The sequence below is a fragment of the Eucyclogobius newberryi genome, unplaced genomic scaffold, assembly GCF_026437365.1.
Source record: "Eucyclogobius newberryi isolate DKJ021-1_F unplaced genomic scaffold, fEucNew1.0.hap1 SCAF_14, whole genome shotgun sequence".
In the NCBI taxonomy this organism is placed as follows: Eukaryota; Metazoa; Chordata; class Actinopteri; order Gobiiformes; family Gobiidae; genus Eucyclogobius; species Eucyclogobius newberryi.
In genome coordinates this window covers 14765237-14786113 of record NW_027315768.1, presented here as the reverse complement: position 1 = coordinate 14786113, position 20877 = coordinate 14765237, and the positions used below count along the sequence as shown (strand labels likewise).

The following is a 20877-nucleotide window of genomic DNA, read 5'->3' as shown; positions in this document are numbered from 1 at the left end:
TGCATTTAATATTCTAATCTATCAAGGAAACCGTTTTATGGATTTGTTATGTATGTCCAAAGTATTGTTTTAACTGTTGTAAAGTATATCTAAACTAACAATTGTTTGTTATAGTCCAGATGACAATAACGCTTATCAAAAATGATTTAATGATGATTTTATGATTTAAATTAATTATGTAGCTCCAATCCAAGCAAAAAACACTAAACACTAACGGCCTGTGACTTATCTTGATGAACCACATGGCAGACTCAGCTACATCTCATCTCATTCCTGACGTCAAGACAGAGGGAAGAATGTACCCTTTCTGTTTTCATAGGCTGTCGACTAGACCATGATTCACTAGCACCGAAAACCATTCTCACAAACAATAAACAAGCTTTTCCCACTTGAATGACAAACATCCAGGGTATTTTAGGACTAATTTCATTCACATTCTTGGCATCATCTTCCCTGGTCACTTATAGACGGTCACAAAGCAGATAGATAGATTTGACTGTGGGAGACTCTGGACGTAAACCTCTATAAACAAACAGGAAGTTGTGTGGGAGCATGGGAAGTGTGGGCCAGGCCTCATACTTGAGCTTAAAGGAGGAACACTCACAGTGAGTCTGGGTGAGAAGATGTATCTGAGGATTAATGTTTGTGGTAGGAGACATTCTGACTCGCTGACTCAGGGAGTAGAGACCTCCCTGAGCAGCTGATGACCGATCAGACATTGTGGCTTCACCTCTTTCTTCTCTCTTGCCCCAGGGAGTGTAACAGCTGGAAAATAATTTACAGATTTGGTTGATAAAAGAAGTTTAAGTCAATTACCATATTTCACAGACAGGATAGTGCTATTGTATGTTTTTACCTGTTTTTCACACCTGTATAGTTGAAATAGAACAAACTGTGGTCTGAAAGAAAACCAAATTAAAAACAAAAAATATCAGAAGACCAAATGTACCTCATTGGACTAGCAAAAGTTGTAATAAAACGATTCACAGTTAGGATTCGTATTTTTTGTTATTTGTATTATTTCACAGTGCCATAGCCCCTTTCTCTGGCACCAACAAATGTATCTTGCATCATCTATAATGAATTGGTTAAAGATGAAAATTCAAGTATATATCATGATGAATGTTTTTTTTTTTTTTTTTTTTTTTTTTATAAACCTTTATTTAAGCAGGTAAAACCCAGTGTGATCAAACCCTTTGTTTTAAGGGTGAGCTAAGCCAAAGTAAAAAAAAACTGCAGTACATTTAAACAAGAGACATTTAGGAAACTACAATTTCCTAGTTGAACATTTACCAACCCAACAGAATTTTTGTTACTCTGAAAGTTGTAACGTATTTAATTATAGACAATTTATAGCAGACCTAACACGATTATTGTAAATGTAGAGGTGTCAATTGCTTTATCCCAGTACAAAGACGCTAATAACCCAATCAATACGTAAAGATTTCTCTTGTGTGTGACCCTGCACGGCCCCTAATAACATTTAGACCCCACGCCTAATGTAACTGAAGCTGTCGTTATGGCCTTCGGGATATTGGTCTGCCATGATTTTGTAGAGGTGTCCGTAATGCCTTCTATCTTAGTGTTTGTGCATCTGCCGTTATTAAATCAATGGAGCAATGGGATGTGTCATTGGCCATATAGAGATTTATGTGACACTGTCTGCAACAATCACTCATTACAAATTGAATCATGAAGGTTCAGCCATAACGTCCAGTTATCCCTGAAATCTTTCTAATAAATCTTTTATAAATCAATCTGAAGGCTTTTTTGCTTATTCTGATCTTGATGTCCCTGGTCCACTCAAACGCACCCCCATTTTATGTTTTTAACATAATGAAATATTGAGTTTTGTTGGTCTGCTAAAATCCCTATTCAATACCACAGCTGTCAATTATTCTAGAGACAGACGTAATATCCATAATTCCAGAATGTGCTAGCAAAAGGTCCTTGAGATGACCTGGTCCAATTTGGCCTGAGGTGATGTTAGCCAATCACAAAATCCCCTTTGTTCCCATCATCTTCAGTAGGTTGTATCTAATTCCCAATGTCACGCTGGATTTGTACACAAATTGTCGTTGTCACGATATTAACATTTCAACCTCGATCTTGAGTATATATAAGGCTATACTCCATTCTCAAAACCAATTTTGATACATTTTCTAAATTCTACTATCTAAAATCATAGTACGTATTACATTTATGATTTTATACCACACACACACACGCACGCACACACACACACACACGCACGCACGCACACACACGTACCCCACAGCCATACAATCACACAATCACCCGGCTTTGAAGTTTCTAGACTGTTGTCCCTCTGTTGTCTGTGTTGTTGTCTGCCTGCTGCTCAAAATTTTAGCCCATTTATGTGATTTTTTTTAATCATCAATACTTCAAATGAGTTTCAATACCAGTTTTAATATCAATTACTATTTGATTTTTGATCTGACAACCCTATTACATTGATCAGTTATTTACATTATGTCAGAGCCATATGCCCTATTTCAATGAAACATTGGAAATATATTTTATGCATCAATGGTATTTGTATCTACACTACAGGCTGGCTGCAGGTGGCCCTGACCACACACTGGAAGAGCCGGAGATAGGTAAACCTGCAGAATTTACTTGATATAAATACAATTCATTTGCTGTGCACCTAAAAGAAGAAATCGACAACAACATCCAGACTTCTTTACAATCCATGGTTTTAAATGAGCCGCACACAAACACAACAATGCATGCAAACTAAAGTAGTATTGACCTCCTCACAGTCAACACATTACATAACAGGCATGACACACTGTTTGTGCGACTCAATGATTAAGTATAGATTAACTTGTGTGTGTTGGTAAAACCGGGCATGACTGGGTGATGATGAGTTTCATGGACCAGGCAGTAGATTATAGGCCTATGTGTCCAGATTAGTTAAATGTAGCAGTCATACCTACGTAAAGCAAATATTGACCTACAGTACATAATTGTTATCCTAGTGTTAAGTGGTGTTTCAATTGAATTATTTGTTATTATATGATGTTTCACCGTAACAAGCAGCGGATTGTCATTTACACCTTTTTACTTTTTATAAATGGCTTCGTGACATTTTAGAACCGCACACTTTTAGTCTTGATTATTTCAAATAATCACAACAAGTACAGGAACGTGACCAGGATAAGGGCTGGGTGGGTGAAAACAGGGATTTTCTGAGCACTTGAACCTCAGTTGAAGGACAATACAGGGTTACTCAAACATGAAGCAATCAATCATAATGCAACTCTGAGTAAGGCAATGATGAGGAAACAGCTGTATCACCGCTCAAAGCTCATTTATGTTGATACGTCCCCTTTAATTTCAATGTTATTAGAAGAATTTGGAACAATAGGCTACATTAATTTCCATAAATATGTAAAGAGAAGGCATAAGAAGATAAGATAAGATAATCCTTTATTGTCCACACATGAGGAAATTCCATTGTTGCAACGCAGGTAGATACAGAGGAAAAGGGCAGAAAACTTATAGGAAGTTTAAAAAACACTCAACAGAACTTTTAATAGAAGAACTCTTATAAACAAAAACTCTTTTAAACAAAAACTCCTATAGACAAAACCTCTCATTTCCTAATAAGGAATAGAGGGGAAAAATAAATAAAAATAAAAATAATAAACAGCTAGCGTAAGACAAGATAATACTAATAATAATGGTAAAATAAACACTCTATTTTCCTCAGTTTATTATGCACATGAATATGACAGTATTGCACATGGTGAAGTCAGTATTGCACATGTTCAGGGCTAGCAGTGTTTGTTATAAATTATAAATAAATATATAATTACACAATCTTGTAGTCAAAATGCGTTCAGTGTCTTAGGAGGGCATGGTTTTAGCTTTATTTTCCTCTAAAGAGCAGTTCGGTGATGATGATCTCTGCTGATGGAAACTAATATCACATCCGTGTCAAACGTGTCCTTATAATTACACCACTGAAGTACAAATGAGATGCTGAGCTAAGGGAAAACACAGCCAGGCTCTTTAATGGCCCGATCATCTGAGTCTTTGTGGTCGGGACAAAGAGGGCGTATGCCACGGGGGGCGGGGCCTTGATCTCCAGGCCCCGCCCCCCGTGCATAATGAGCTCCATTCAACGGGACAGACAGAAGCCCCCAGCGCCGCGGAGCATCAGGGGAGACTCAGATCTGCTCAGGAGTCATCACAAGTGAGAGCTCAGGACTCGAAGGACCTTTTCTTACTGCTAGTGTCGGCCACAAGTTCACAAGGAGCGGAACTTTCCCTCTAACAAAGACGGATGGACATGACTCGGGACTACGGTTTCCTCTGCGCCGCCGCCGTGCTCCCCTAAACTGCGATTACCAAGACGAGAAGAGCCCGGTTTACTATGGATACTTTCTTTTTAGAAGTAAGTTGCACTGGCTCTGCGTTTACGTGGGAACCTCACAGTTTTGCCCCTTTTTCACATTAAAAAAACAAGTATAAAGAGCACGTCTCTCGTTTTAGGAGAGACGTGCTCTTTGTTTTGTTGTCATGGGTGAGTGGCACTGTTAGCTAAAAGAGCATCCTATAAGACCCCAAACCATGGATCTATTCAAATATCATGCCACAAACATGTTCAGTCTATGTTTATTGAAATTAAGTTAAAAATAAAAAAATAAAGGGTCTTAAACTTTGATTTGACATGGCTATTTGTGTATCTCATTAAAAAGCTGCAGGATCCTTTGGTTAACACATAATTTAAAATAGCTTCAAATGTGCCACTCTTTGTTCTCTTGGTGACTCTCACTATAAACTGCCTGGTCCCAGCTCAGAAGGCATTGTCTCTGTGTAATGGCCTGTTGGATGTGTCATGTGCAGACTGTGGACAGTTCATGTTCAGCCGGTCAGCTGTGAGTACCAGGGGCCACAGGTCTGATTTGGCATCCTCATCTGAGTCAAACTCACTCACAACACTCAGTTAAAGACCGGCAATGTGCTCTTGCTCATCCACTTCACTTACTTTTACTGACCGTGCAAAAATCAACGAAAGCAATAAAAAACCTTTTCGGAAAATGCTAAATCATCCACGCATAATCACATGATATTGTGTTACTGCGATGACAAAGTGATATATCGCCCAAAGTAAAACACTAGACAATTTATTGCAATCAATTATGTATAACATTAATCTTGCAATCAATACTGGTTGCTAGTCCTCTTGTTGGTGGTTGACGACCTTCAAGTCAACTCCAGCCAAATTATGTGCACTTAACTAATTTGCACATTTTGTACTAACCATGTAACAAGACACTCAAAACAGACACATTTGACTTAATGTTGCTTGGATAAAGTTAAGACCTGGTCCTGAGCCAAATTTTCTGTGTGGATTTAATTAATGAGGAGTTCTGAACCGGAAGTAAGGGCTGGATTAAACTTAGTGGAGATAATTACTGCAGAATACTTATAAGGTTATTCATTCGTGTCTGTCTTGCTTATTGCGTCGCCCGCCGCTTTCGCCTCGGGTCAGTGTGAACCTACGAGAACGATGGAGCTTGTGTGAGGAACACGAGGGCAGTGAGTACAAGGGTGTGCTCACGGGTTTATCCTGAAATCCCATCCTGTCCCGTCAGTGCGATCTTTCCTTTCTGGAGCTGACAGCAACACGCCGTAAAACCATCTGCACAGCCGTCTTCGCCCCACGCCCAATCCATCCTCTGCAGAGTGGGACAAATGACTAAAGAGAGTTTAGACATGAGCACCGTTACTTTTCAAACAGGTTTCAGTGTTGAGGCAAGTTTTCAATTCAATGAAAAATATAGGAAGAACTTCATCTTCTTCTGGTTACTTAATATGGAAGCCGATGCTGTCCGTGTCCAAAGTTGTATGAGTCAATAAAGGATACCAAGGCTAAATGTCTTCAAAAATCCTGCAGCCATTTCTCAATTACCGCCCTAATTGAAGATCTTGTTGTAGAAATACCATAACAGCTTTTGAAAATGTACTTACAGTGTGCATTTCTAAACTTAGTCATTCTTTACTGTAACAGCTGCCACCAACTCTAAAGTCACTCCACATGCATAGCCGCTAAGTCCATACTTAGAAAGCTTTACATTGCACCCTCAATCCAACCTCCCTGATATATTTTGACAGTGGGAATCCCGCATTCTCCGCAGTGACCCTTCAAATTCCCAGCCATGGACACACATTGTATAGCTGTCTAACGTGGCTTAGGTTTCACGCCATCATCACCAACAGCACACCATTCTCCCGGCATCCCTCGCAGCCCGGGCGTTTGAAGCCGGAATGCGTCGCAGGCATGCCCTGTCAAAGCGTAACGTGAGAAAGGTGGACTATTTCTCTCTTTCTTCTGTAACACAGTTGTCATTTCCGCCAGCTGCCTCTTTTAGTGAGCAGAGGAGACATGTGAGACTCAACTTCCAGCTATACAGACCGTCGATGGACTGAGGAAGAAGGCCAGGAAGTAAATTTAAAGTTGGCGGAATAAGGAAGGAAGCCAAAAATGCCTAATAGCCCTCAGCGGACCACCTTCGGATATTGTCTAAACGGCTGGCTGAATGAACTGTTTATTATGTCCAACAGGGAGTTTCCGTAAACTTGTTGAGATCAGAAGTTTGAAGTCTACTGTACTGTAAATTGAAATAGTATTCTGTAGTTTGTGCCAGCAGAATAGCCACAGTTTGACTAGAACCAGGGGGTGGCTTAAGCTGTCATGAGGACAGTATGCTGGCACTAATTAACAGCAGGCAATGTCTGAACACAAACCTGAGAACATGGATAATCCTCCGCTAATGACACAGATTGCTGGCGTTACGAGAGACGCAGTCCCAACAACAGATCACGATGATAAACTCGGAATATCATCGGACACATGCCAAGAGTTGTGACACAGTTTTGGATTGTTTGGTTGTAGTTGTAAGTGGTCTGCAATCTCAACCAAACTAGCAAATAGTCAAATATGACCAAAACATGCTGATATCCCCCACCACTGTCACTCTTACCTTGTAGTGTCCATTGTGCTTTCTTTCCATATCTAGTGTGAATGTATATGTTGATTGCTAAGACAGGATTGGCAGTACAAACACAATTGTTCTTCAAAATAAAATGCCTTTTATATCCGTGGGGGGATTTAGAAAAGCCCAACCAGGGACAGAAGTTGAAAATTAGCTCTGGCTATAAACTTTGTGTGCATCACATTGGCTGCAAGCTTTGTTTGTAACTATGTATGATGCATTGTCCCTGTCAAATAAATAAAATAAATAAATAAATAAAAAACAACAACAAACACAAAAACAGACAAATTTAAAGCCGCGGTAGCGGCGATGATGGCTCTCGCCACCCGCGCGACCGCCTTCCTAGCGCGACCGTGTTTTGATCGCAATTGCCCCGACACTGCATTCTCTTAGACTTTATTCTTTAAAGACTTTATTCTCTTAGACTAATATTCTTTAGACTTTATTCTTTAGACTTTATTCTTTAGACTTTATTCTTTTCTTTAGACTTTATTCTTTAAAGACATTATTCTCTTAGACTATATTCTTTAGACTTTATTCTTTAGACTTTATTCTTTAGACTTTACGCTGTACCCCCTACTCCCTGTACCTCCGTCACCTAGCAACAGAGACCCGTCGCTTAATGCTGATGCTAATGCTAATGCGAAGACCACAGCGCGAGAGGAAATGTTCCATCAAAATAAAAGCGGAAGAGGAAGTGAAAGCATTAATTGCGCCTCTGCTGGCCAATTGTGAAAATACACAATATCTGTAATGCAATTTTTTTCATGGCGTCTCGAGGAGAATATAATCCATGAGTTTCAAACAAATCAGACAATGTTGAGTTTGTCACACAATGGGCAGGGGGCGCTATAGAGTAAATTTGTTACATGGGTATTAATTATTTCCAATCAGACCATAAATAGTGAGTGAAATATGAGCTACGTAGATCAATTCCATTAGGTGTGACTTGTCCTTGAAAAAACAGGAAATTAAGCCTTTTTTGAGGGAGTGTTACGCGGAGACCGTAAAGAATATCAATTTTTTTTTTGAATATTTATTTTGTAGGATTAAAAATAAGAATTTAGGGGGGAAGAACTCCAAGATAGGTAGGTTTCTATTAAATGTAATGTGATTTCTACAGTTACTGAATACAGCTTAAAGGCGCAATGGACAATTTTTCGGCGATTTGAGAACTCAGGTGGAAGTGCGCATGCCACTCCCCCGTGCGGACTGATACAACACACACATGCGTTTGTTTATTAGCGCAACGGAGCGCATCGCATCTCTCGTCTCCAGTAGATTTCTGTCCACTTCTGAGTCAGCTCGAACTGTCTTTCTCCGTCTTCATTTTGTCCCGTACACTGAGGGAACTATATTATGAGAGATCCATGCGCTTAGGCACGCGGAAACGTGGGGACGAGCCTGACGCGGCTGCAGGTGAGCGATAGGTGCGTTTTATGATTGATACGTGCCAGGACTAATCGGCGGTCCACACCACGAGGAAATAAGACTTTGATTTGTGCCCAAAAAATTGTCCATTCAACCTTTAAGTAATTCGATGGCATTAGCTTTTATATTATGTCATTAGCAAATGAACGAATATACATTGATGAATCTGTGATTGTTTTCCTGGCCGTCTGTGTTTACATACTTGGAGACGCCTGTGTCTATCAGCCAGAGCCCATCACAAGATAACCTCCTGCTGACACCATGCTGTTGACTTTAACCCAAACAGCATGCATCTTTAAAGGTTTGCTCACAGATAAAGGCTTCAAATCATGAAACTCTTACTTGCAGTGTTTGTCTTTGTAATATATACTGTATGTTGCTTAGTGTTTTTGCAATACAAAAATGTCAAACTCGATTTCGTTACTAAGGTGTTTTACCCGGTTTCGATACCGCAATGATAATATGAAATGCTATTTTCAGGCCAAAGTTATAGATATAGTAGTTAGACTAGATCTAGTTATAGTAGACTGACATTTTCAACACAAAATTATCATTCCTTTTTTATTAAACCATTGTGGTCTTATTCTAGTTCTGATAAAGCTCAAGACCTTTTAAAACTGTTCACAAAGGCTGGATTTAGTCCTGTTTAAGTGTTTCTTTTAGTATTGACACTTGCTCAAATAAGTATCTAGTTTTGATACTAGTTTTAGTATCGATTAGTATCTGATTTTGGATACTTTTGACAGCCCTATCAGCCATCTTCCTGTGGCGAGAATGTGATGCTTCAAGCTTGTAACAGAAACATCCCAAAACCCAAACTAACACAATAAACTTACATGACCCTTTTGCGACAAGTTGCGATAAAAAAAGAAAGAAAAGATGTTTCCTGTTGTTTGCTTTGGAATCATAATCTTATTTAGTTCAGGCCTGAGCGCCACAATCACATCCAATCCCTGGATAATACGCATGGAAAATGAAAGCGCGGTTAACCTCCAGGGGTCAGCCGGGCTTCACCTCGCCTGCCCTGCCTGACACGCAGAGTTAAGGTTGTGCTTCAAATCCTCAGGTCTGGCTGTTTCATATCAATCGACCTGGGATTACTGCCCCAGATGCTCGTCCTCTGTGATTACAGCATGTCAACACTGGGACATTTGTTGACTTGTTGAGGTTGTTGTAGTAGTTTGGTGGAAAATGGTTTGTTATGTAAGACACCAAATTTCTCCTTCATTTTAGTATGATTCTAGTACATGATTTTAGTATATGACATGTAAAGTGAATTCACTGCTAATTTAGTTACCGCAGTAATTAGTTTATTGTCTTTTCAACGCAACATTTTTTTATTTCTGTGTGTTTTTCATTAATCTTCTTTTTAATTAATCTCAACTACCAATGTTTTTACTACTCTACTCTCGTTTATCTCCCCCATTCACAACCAGAATCCTCCATTAATATAATACTGCTACAATCCCACAGAAGTATTAGTCATCCAGGATCATCACAGGATCATTTGTCATATCTGTGTAATACCTGTCTTGTTGAACTTTAAGCCCCAAACACAATACTACGGTGTCGTGCCATATCAGAGGCAGGATCTTCTGGTTTCAGATTTGCAAAATGTTGTGGGAAACAAAAAACAACAACCTGTAGGTGGTAGTTTCAGTGCTTAAATTCTTCCCTTATACAAATGAGGATTTACTCCAACACAATTTGACACAACTGGTGTAGTACAATAGTTTTATATAGTCTGAATACGACTAAATATTCTTCTTTGCTCCAAGCTGTCGATCCCCTTAATGACAATCCCAAGTTGAAAGACTATTTTGGGCTTTATTGGGAGTTGTCGATTCTTTTAAAAATGACCTCTGTTCCAAAGGTTCAAAGATCAAAGCCAAGCTCACAGGCGTCTTTATAATGGCTCCACGCTCCTCAACTAGACGACTCTGCCCCAGATATACCACATAGCTCCCCTGTCTCACTGAGGCCTGCATGGCTGCACTGCATTCCTCAAATATCTGGATTCCGGCTGCCCTCATCCTGCTCCTCACATCAGGTCTGAGGAAAAGATGGGACGAGATCTCCTGCCACAAGATCTCGCAAGATAAAATGACCACAAAATTGGGAAACACGTGTGAAAAATAATCTTGTAATGAATCTTTTCCTTGTGTTTACATTTGGAATGGACAAAAAAGGTTAAGCGTGATGGACCTCTTGAGAAGTAGTTTAACAAGCAATGCTACAAATAAGATAAGATAAGATATTCCTTTATTGTCCCACATGGGGAAATTTCATTGGTGCAACGCAGGTAGATACAGAGGTAGATACAGAAGAACAGATCACTTATAGGAAGTATGAAAAACACTTTCAGTAGAAGAAGATCTCCTATAAATAAATAAAAACTCCCATAGACAAATAAATAAATAAATACCATTGCATGTGATCCGACAGTAATTGCACATGAATATGTGTCACGACAGCACATAGATTGCACATGAATTTCACAGTAATTGCACATGAATTGCACATGAATTCCAACAGCAATTGCACATATGACAGAATTGCACATCAGTATTAGGTTAGGTCAGTATTGCGAGTGTTCAGGACTAACAGTTTTTGTTATAAAGTCTGACAGCAGCAGGAAGGAAAGACCTACGGAACCTTTCCTTCACACATCGAGGGTGGATCAGTCTCTCACTGAAGCTGCTCTCCAGAGCGGACAGAGTGTCCTGCAGGGGGTGACACTCATGGTCCAGCATAGATGTGAATCTAGCCAGGACCCTTCTGTCCCCCACCTCCTGCACCGAGTCCAGAGCACAGCCCAGGACGGAGCTGGACTTCTTGATGACTCTGTCCAGCCTCTTCCTCTCCCTCTCTGTGATGCTGCTGCTCCAGCAGGCCACACCATACAGGAGGGCTGATGCCACTACAGAGTCGTAGAATACAGAAACATTTCAAAATTAACAGAAATTGTCAACTGAACTGCTCAGTTTCTTGATTGTAAATGTTGTCAAAATCTCGTCTGGCTTGTTTGTGTTTTGTCAATTGTGTCCCTTCCCTTACAGAGGGTCAGATATGCTGATGACAGACCCAGAATCAGCAGTGACAGATGGCTATGTCGATAAACAAAAGGTTCTTCCAAGAAATCCAATCATAAAGGCTGTATAATTTTGACTCTTTTACCCCACTCATATATAATCGTTTTATTAAAAGCTATCAAAAACCTTATCCCCATAGACTAACACCGTAATCGCTCTTGAAACATTGTGTGCCAGACATCTGCAGCGAGCATTTATCGTCCTCTATTGTGCTCTTGAAGACATGCAAATTCTCTTCAATGGCCTTATTAGCACAACAGCCGCTACAGTAACTACATGAGTGGAAGAAGGCGGGGCCACCATCCCAATCGTGTTATTGTAAATGTAGTTGCCATTGCTGGTTCTATATAAGGGAATTCGCCACCATGCTTCGGTACCATTGAGACGTGCCAGATTTGGTTGAGACAAAGATTGGAAAAAATGTCTGAGTCCCCTTAAGAAAGAGGTCTTTATTTAGGCCCTACCCTGAATAGAGCTGGTCTTAAAGTATGGAAATTGAGCGTGACATCTTTCATTCATGGAAGCACATGTCGGGATATGTCCTTGCAGTGACGGAGCTTGTGCCTGCGAGCTGTCCCGTACTATATCTGTTTATAGCCTCCACTGCAGGGGTTCAGGCAGTCGGAGTCTGGAGTCAAGAGCAATTAATGAACTACTCTCTTCACCGTTCTCCCATTTTTTTACCCTCTTGACCCCCGTCCCTTCCTGACCGACCGGGGGAAGCCCTGTCTCTCCCCACGGGGCTCCTCCCACTCCATTACCTAAGTTCGGATCAGCTGCTCCCTCCATCATTTATTCATACGTCTTCCAGCACAGATGTTGACGCCGGCCTTTAATCATGTGATGCCTGCTCCTGGTTACTAATACAAGCACCCGTAAGCCTCACCTCATGCTGCGCCAACGTAGCACCATGTGTCCCTGGCATAGCGAGGCAAAGAGGGTTATAAAACTAAAACAAAAGACTTCACATTGGAACAGCCAAACATCTGTCGTTTTGTGTAGGTCTACTAGTTGTGTGAGCAAATTAAATATAGCAAAAAATATGCAGAGGTTTTAGCTAGGACGGGAAGAAGTAATATTATGGCTAAGTATTGTGAGATAGTCAGGTATTTAAATGCATAAAACTCCTCTACTATAATTTTTTGGGGTTTTTGCTCCACCCCAGCTTGCACTATCTAAAAAAAGAATGATGTGTGCAGATTAAAAAAACAACAACAACAGCTTTTTATGATTGTTCAATACTTACTCCATACTATACTCCATACCTTGTTAATATTGATATTGTGGTATCGAACCACCCATTTAGCTTTCAGTTGCCATGTGCACTGTAGTTCCCTCTGGACATAGTAGGCAATTATAAATTGATAAATATTAAAATACACACAAACATAAAGTATAATACTAAATTTAAAAAAGAACGTAATTTTGAAGTCTGATTGCTGATGCCATAATGGAACGTTAATCACCCTGTTTATCACTCTTTATAAAATTGATAGTTCGTGGTAAAATTGTTTGTAGTCATTCAAATTTCTCAAAACAGACTCATACTTTTTCTTATTTAATTTTTAATTCAATCATTCAGTTCTTGCTGTATGTCATTAGATCAGCCTTAACCCAGCACTTGCCCCACTAAATAACTTGTGGCCTGTAAGCCCCACAGGGACCTTTGCCCAGATTCCCATCCCATCCACTTTCAGCATTCAGTTTAATCTCATCAACTACTATACAGATTCCACTTCTTTTCACTCACCAGAGATTTATGTACAATCCCTGAATTTTGCTGCTTTTATTCCCCCCCCTTGGAGACTAATGAATTTGTCAGTTGTTACTTTTTGAACATGTATCGGTTTCAGGCTTACATAATCATGCCATAAGGCTATCACACTCCCTTACTGGCCACAAGGGGCTTTGTGACCTTATTAAATTGGGTGAAAGTGAGTGGAACACTATTGAAATTGCACATCTGTCGGACCACACTGAAGGGTCATGAAAGGTTTGTGTCGAGACCTTAAGCCACTTTCAATTCTCATGATAATGCCGTATGTCTTGGCATGTGAAGGTTAATCAGGGGCAAGTAGGGAATACAATATACTGAAAGGAAAAACGGAGTTGAGGAAATGGTAGAAGATAATTAAGCAAATGAGGAATTGGGTTTGTGAAAGAATCGCTATAGAGTTTCTTTTCCTTTCCTGTTGGCTTCTAATTGATTATGTCTATTCCGTTTTGTCAGGAGTCCAGAATTGCCTTATGTCTTGGACCAACTTCGGCATCATTTGCTTGTCGCTGCTGTTGACTGGGCACCCGCTCACTCGCCGCTTCATAAAGCCCCTCTGATCCAAGAAATTAGCCTTGTTCGTAATCGTTGGTGCTTGGCCGAGCTAATTAGCTTTCCTTTGTCCCCTTTGATGCGATCATTCGATACCCATAACCACCATAACCCGTGCCATGCGGAGAGGGAATGGCACAGTGGCACCTTGTACTGTGCATGCGCTTAAAAATTAAAGACCTTTTCAGCAAATCTTCGAGTCTTGTGGCATTAGACAAGCGGCAGTAACCGAAGACGGCGACATTGGGACCGCACCGTTCGTCTGGAGTGGTTTCCATGTCAAAGAGCATGATGGGATATGTGTGCGGCCTGTTGCAGGGCTTCGAATTACTATTGTTAGACAGCACAGCAACTACAGCAGTGCACGCACCCAGTGACACGCAGTTTGGAGAATGACTTGGAAATGTCATCGCACGCGTTAGCAATTTATGGGGCTGTGAAAACATCTGGTCAGCAGTATGGAGGATATATTAAATCCAGCATTTAGCAATAAGGTTCAGCTATGTCATTGTAAAATAAATAACATTATAGTGTAGTGTTGAGCTAAAAATGGACGAGTTTGACAAGTTTGACAGCTGTTGCAGTGCCTTGTTTCTCCATTTGACAAAGTGAGATTGATGCGTATAGTGCAAAACTATCAAACTTGCACAAGGACTATTGAGACTGCTTTTGACTGACAGGTCCATGCATACTGCAATCATTTTCTTTACACATGGTTTTATGTTTTTCAGACTTCCTATAAGTGATCTGTTCTTCTGTATCTACCTCTGTATCTACCTGCGTTGCACCAATGAAATTTCCCCATGTGGGACAATAAAGGAATATCTTATCTTATCTTATCTTAATGAAATGTCATATTAACGTATTAACATTTGCTTTATGCTTAGATTTGTAGTACTTTCATAAAGCCCAATTTAGTTTGGCTCGGTGTAAGACAACTAAATCTAGGTGGATTTAACAGTTTTAGCCTTTCCAGGCCTGTGTCCATCACAAGTTGTCGCTCGTGCCTGTATGTGTCCCAGCTGGCCTTTGTTTGTTGGATTTCCGCCTGGTTAATTTGGTCAGAGGTGCCTGCCTTTGTCTGGACTTTACTGACCAAGGACGGTGGGGTCTGGGGGGAGGAGTTTTAGATGGACCATCTGTTGCAGAAACAATTCTTCTCTCCATCAGCCATCAATCTTAAAACGGGACACACACGAAAAGGCTTTCTGACTTTTCCAAGACTCTATTGTCACTGCACAAATGTTTTTTGATTACTTGCAATATTATTGGTGACCACAGAGTAACCCTGAAGAAATGATACGTCTTTTTTAAACAACAACAACAAGACACAATGTTTAAATTACTTATTTCTTTAATACTTTGTTATTATTTTCCTACTTCCAATCTCAAATGGCCACACAACAGATAAAATGCGAATCCACTTAGAACAGGCATGCCCAAACTACGGCTCGCGGGCCAAAAGCGGCCCTCAGACCAATTTTTGGCGGCCCTCCAGCTTGGTCTAAACCGCCAAACAGTAGTACTTTTTACTGTAAAATTGGACAAATTCAAGCATTTTGATGTTATAACAACCTATTATTAGTGTTCCAAGTAGTATTAAAGGTGTGGAGGCTCATTGAAACTAAGTCAAATGCAAAATTTTGAAGGATTCACTTTCAAATTCGATTGGGTTGTTTGTGCTGCATACAAGTTTCAAAATGCGGCCCTCGGTGAAAAAGGTTTGGACACCCCTGATTTAGAAGCCTCTTATTATGTGCTCTCCGTGCATTTATAACTGACTGACTCATATGACGTGACATTCTCTTGGCTAATGCAACAGTTATACAAATACCGCCGGTGTCATGAAGTCTTATTTAATCTGCAAACAGAGCCTACTGTCAACAGAAAACATATTGTGTAGTTTCAACATGCAACTGTGTCGTTTCGATTTGCAGCAACTCTCTCTGATACTATGTCAATGCCACTGTGGCATAACCTGCCCACAACTGTTTGCTATTCTTGTTTAGGAATCGCCCCCAACCACAATTACATAATCAGTGGAAGACCGAGACGAATCTGTGTGTGATTCCCTGTTACATAAGTATATCTGATCTTCTTAAAATCTATGCAGTAAACCGTATTAATCTTGCAGCTGACCTCAGAGGCTTCCCTTCACGTGAGGCAGCTTTTGTTTCTCGTCTGTGTAAACCAGTGCCAGATGCTTTAACAATTTTACAGACTTTTTACATTGATGTAAAGTAGCTTCTACAATCTATAATCTGCTTCTAAAAAAAACAAAAAACATTGTACACCTTGCATGGAATAATTGGTGAATTGCTCCATAAGTAAATGTCAAGTAAGCTGAACACATAAGCAGTAAAACCCTGCTGTTAGTTATAGTCCTGATGTTTGTGTACCTCCTGCTTCAGACAATAGGAGGCGGGACATATTGGGTGGCTGCACGCTTCCTCTCTCCCCTTGGCCTCATCTTAATTTGAGCAGCCCCTTTCTCCCACTCGAGTCCCCCGTGGGCCCGGTGCTACATTCAGCCGCGGCCCATTAGACCCCAGGAAAAAGCCTGATGAGTGAAGTTGCTGGTGGTGCTGAGGGGCCAGTTGGTGCACAAAAGCACTAGACTACAAAGAGCAGCCAACAACACTTAGATACATGCGGTTTATTTATGAAATGGTGAACGATTTTCTTTTTCTATTTTATGGCGGCTGTTTAAAAAATAAAAATAAAAAATAAACTAAAGACACACTCTCAAGTAGAGCTGCACGATTTGTGACAAATATCTCAATACAATTACATTCTGCCAAGAATTGCAATTAGATTTTCGATTGGTGTTTTAATAATAGGATTCTGTTCAAAGTGCACATTTTAAACATCACACACATCAAACCTAATGAGAAAAGTTATCTTTTTAAAAGGGTATCCTGTTATAATACAACACAGAATAAACAACACACAAACACAGGATACTAAAACACAAATAAAACATTAAAAAAATGTATAAAACAAATACACAAAAACATATTCACACATACACTATGGGATAAAATTATATAAAACAAATCACAGTCAAATTGATGCACTTATCTTGCAGCTCTATTCCAAATTCACATGCGGCCAGTAACAAACAAAAAAGTGCTGCTACTGTTGAACTAGATGATCTTCTATTCAAGTACATGGCCAACTGCTAAAGTTTAGCTTAAAGGGGATGTATCCAGTTTTTTCATGCAATAAAGTCAAATTAGTTTGGCTCCATTACAGATATATATTGTAAAAGCAGCTCTCAGGAACAGCACCTTTAAGGTGATGGACAATATAAAAACGATATATACTTGATATGGATATTTATGTTTTCTAGTATAAAGACAAATAGGTTGTACATTTACCTTGGTCTCATTTATATAGCACGTTTCTACATTCAAGGTACTAAAACACAAGGAACCACTCACTCATTCACGCAGCAGTGTATGGAAGTGTTCACCTGAGGCAGTTGCAATCGCACCACCAACCTGTGTCTAGGCTCTGCCAAGGATGTTTTTACATCGAGATTGGGATTCGAACCGCCGACCTTCAGATCAGAACATCAGCACTCTGCCACTGAGCTTACATGTGCTACAAATTAGCGGCTATGATTGACATGTTCTAAAACGCTCTATGCTCTGTTCCGGCCCCTCCTGCGTCTGAAAAGAAAGCAGGGATTGACCCGTCAGGCAAGTCATTTTTCAGCTGATCTTTCTGGACATTGCCAGTCTGGCAGACCTGTCATTAAGGCTGTACGTTTATATGAATCATGACAAAATTGAAGAAGTGAAATATAAATAAATTACAATTGCTTTTACTACATTGCTTACCAGGCGCATGTTAAGGTCCATGTCCCAGCCCTGCCGGTGGGACACGTGGATGGATGCTGTTAATAGTTAATGAGGATTGATGTCTGAAAGTGGTGACCTTGCATAGAGTTTCCTGGTGGAATCCATGCATATTGATCTCTTGGTTTTATGCTTTGTTGGTTGCTGCCTCATCCCACTTCAGTGTCCACCTCATGATTAATGGCAGGTAGTTGGCTTTTACTTGTAAACCAACTACTTTAATAATATAATAATGCCTTACATTCACAATGCGCTTTTACAGGCCTGACAAAGCCTCTTAAAGCACTTCACTGTAGTCATTATTCTTTCACTCTACACACTTAGATGGTAAACTGCTCTTGTAGCCCCAGCTGCCCTGAAGAAGACTGATGGAATGAGGCTGCTAATCTGCGCCATCGGCCCCTCTGACCTCCACCCATCTATGAGGGGTCAACTCACGCACTCGCCGCATTCAGACTATGCAATGTGGGGGACTTGTCTTGCCCTAACTTTAATTCATATTTCGTGTAATTTGTTTCTACCCCAGAAAGTGTATTGTAAAAGCTGACCTCCACATGCTATCTTATTCCAATTATTAAACTTTTTTTTAACTTGGGGGATGAGAGCGAATTGGCTGTGCAGAAAAAAGCCGATCTGAATTTGTGTTAGTGGCAAAAAAAAAGAGCTAGAAAGATTTAAATACCTACTTCCTTATTTCAGTGTCCAGCTTTAAAGATGGTTTATGTCATAATTAAGGGAAAGTCCGACTTCAAATGACCTCTGTATAAATAATCTTTGAGAAACGTTTCATGTGTAGCAACAAGAAGTCATTTCCTGCCATTATAAAAATGATTATAAAAGGCGCCACATTTGCGGTTGGACTATCATTAAACATTAAGGTCCCTTGAATCACACATTGAGTGCCAGGGCTATATTTGTATTTTCCTTGACTCTGAGGAAATGACAGTCGGTCCGAGCAATCAGCCTGAGATTCCTGTTATTGCTCTTGTTATTAAGACGATACAAAGCATGCCTGAGAGTGTAGTCATATAGTCACGGATAGAACAACAACCAACTGCAGATCAGATATTAGACTATTTCATTTTCAAATTTAGAAACTTGCTATGTTACACCCTTTATTTGCTAATTAAACGTGCCTCAATAACCTGAAGAACTATGCAAAATGAGATGCTTCATAGACTGAACTTGGTGTGGCTGTTTAATGAGTATGTGAGTGGTAGTTTGAAAGCGACACTCCCTCAAAATTCCGGCTTGGTGCACAACTTTTCTGACACTTTAATAAGAGGATGACCGTGCCAATTTGGTGCGGTACAGCGCTGCAAATATAGCGAGTGACTGTAAGCAGTAATGGAAAGGGCCACGCAGCAACTCTGAATGCTATAACTGACTGCTAGCTGGCTTTTGATTTATATTTTTTGCTAATTTAACATTCCACTTGACCTTTAAAAACACTCTTGATAGAAAAGCTCTAATAAAACTCTCTAAAAACTCCCTAAAAACTCACTCTCTAAAAAGCTCTTATACTCTTAATAAAAAGTACAAAATAATAATAACAATAGTAACACTCTTATTTACAGCTGTTATATGGACAGAGAAGAGTGTTTTTACATCATCAGGGATCAGACCTAGTTAAATAATATTGTATTTATTGATTTATTTTAAATTATTTGACTGCTAGCTGGCTTTTTATTTTAATTTTTTGCTTTTTTTAACATTTCGCTTGACCCTATATAAAGTCTAGTCCTGAGATTGTGTATGTTATATGTTGTATTTTAAGTCTGCACAGTACAAACTTTAAAAAACAAAACACTTTGCTGCACAAAAACAGCTAAACATACAAAACTAGCTTTATACTTAGAGCTTAAAAGTTGGTTAGCATCTCTAGCGATGGTAATCAGCACGCTAGCTACATCAAATGACACTAATAGTATTAGATAAAAACCAAGGTTGTGTATTTTATTTCATTTGGATGAGTTTTCTCCCTTTTAATTATATATGACATAATCATACCACGTGGGTTAAAATGCTTTCAAATGTTAATGTCCCGCTTTGAACTCTACTGTATTTGTGTCCAGATGCTAATGGTAGCGTGGTGCCTTTGTTTTGCAGGGGGCCCGTGTCTGGCTGCGGGACAAAGAGCAGCTGCTCCCCTCTACAGTCAGCTCCTGTGATGATTCATCCCTGGTCCTCACCACTGACTATGGCAAGGTAAACGCACCAATTCTGAATCATAAATACAGCTAATCGTCACCTCGAACAGCCTCATGGATTGTAGCTTTTAAGAGATCGAAGGTTGAAGCATTGATCAAGCAAAATAGCTGACATAATGCAAGAGTGTTTGAATTTAGACTCATCAACACCCTTTATACTGAATAAAGAATGTCAGTCATTTGCCCAAGCTTATCTGCGATGTAGTGCGTGTTGGTTTTTGTGTCGGGAGGAAATCCTCTGTGTACTCGGGTTTGTATGTATGTGGGATTGTTGAGAAGAGACGGAGGCGACGACAGATGGTCAGAAAACTCAGAAAAGGTTCGTGAACCGGCCTGATTCGTCTCTCGTCTTCAAACACTCACTTTGCTGCAGGTCTGGGTCAAGGCAATAGGAAGGAACAGGCTGTAAATATGTTATGTCCACAATGCAACAAAAGCCTGTGAAATGCAACTGCAAATCCCCTAATACTTCATTTGTGTTTCATTTTTCAACGGCATCCGAAAACTCATTTCCAGCATGGCTATTTACAAACGTCTGATCTGTCGGACGGTTGCAAATTTGGGGATTATTTAAATTGTTTAAGTCAGGCATGTCCAAACTACGGCCCGGGGGCCAAATGCGGCCCTCAGCCCAATATTTGTTGGCCCTCCGGCTTCCAGCCAAGTTGGTCCAAACAGTACTTTTTACTATAAAATTGGGGGGAAAAATCTTGATGTTTGCATTTTGATGTGATACCAACCTAATATTCATGTTCCGAGCCTTATTAAAAGGTGGAGGCGCATTGAAACTATGTCAAATGCAAAATTTCCATTGATTCACTTTGACAAAGTTGGGTTGTTTGTGGCCTCTGTGTAAGTGTCAAAATGCGACCCTCTGTGAAAAAAGTTTGGACACCCCTGGTTTAAGTGCTCAAAGTGCAAATA

At 40.0% G+C, this 20877-nt stretch overlaps 1 protein-coding gene across 1 annotated transcript in view; it reads left to right on the top strand.

Moving 5' to 3' along the window:
* The first annotated feature begins 4190 nt into the window (after window positions 1–4190).
* myo10l3 (myosin X, like 3) overlaps window positions 4191–20877 on the top strand; it is a 69329-nt gene continuing 52642 nt past the window's right edge. The window contains exons 1-2 of the mRNA XM_072444380.1: window positions 4191–4426; window positions 19853–19951. Of these exons, the coding sequence (XP_072300481.1) occupies window positions 4406–4426; window positions 19853–19951 (120 nt within the window). The 5' untranslated portion in view covers window positions 4191–4405. The remainder of the gene's footprint in view (window positions 4427–19852; window positions 19952–20877) is intronic.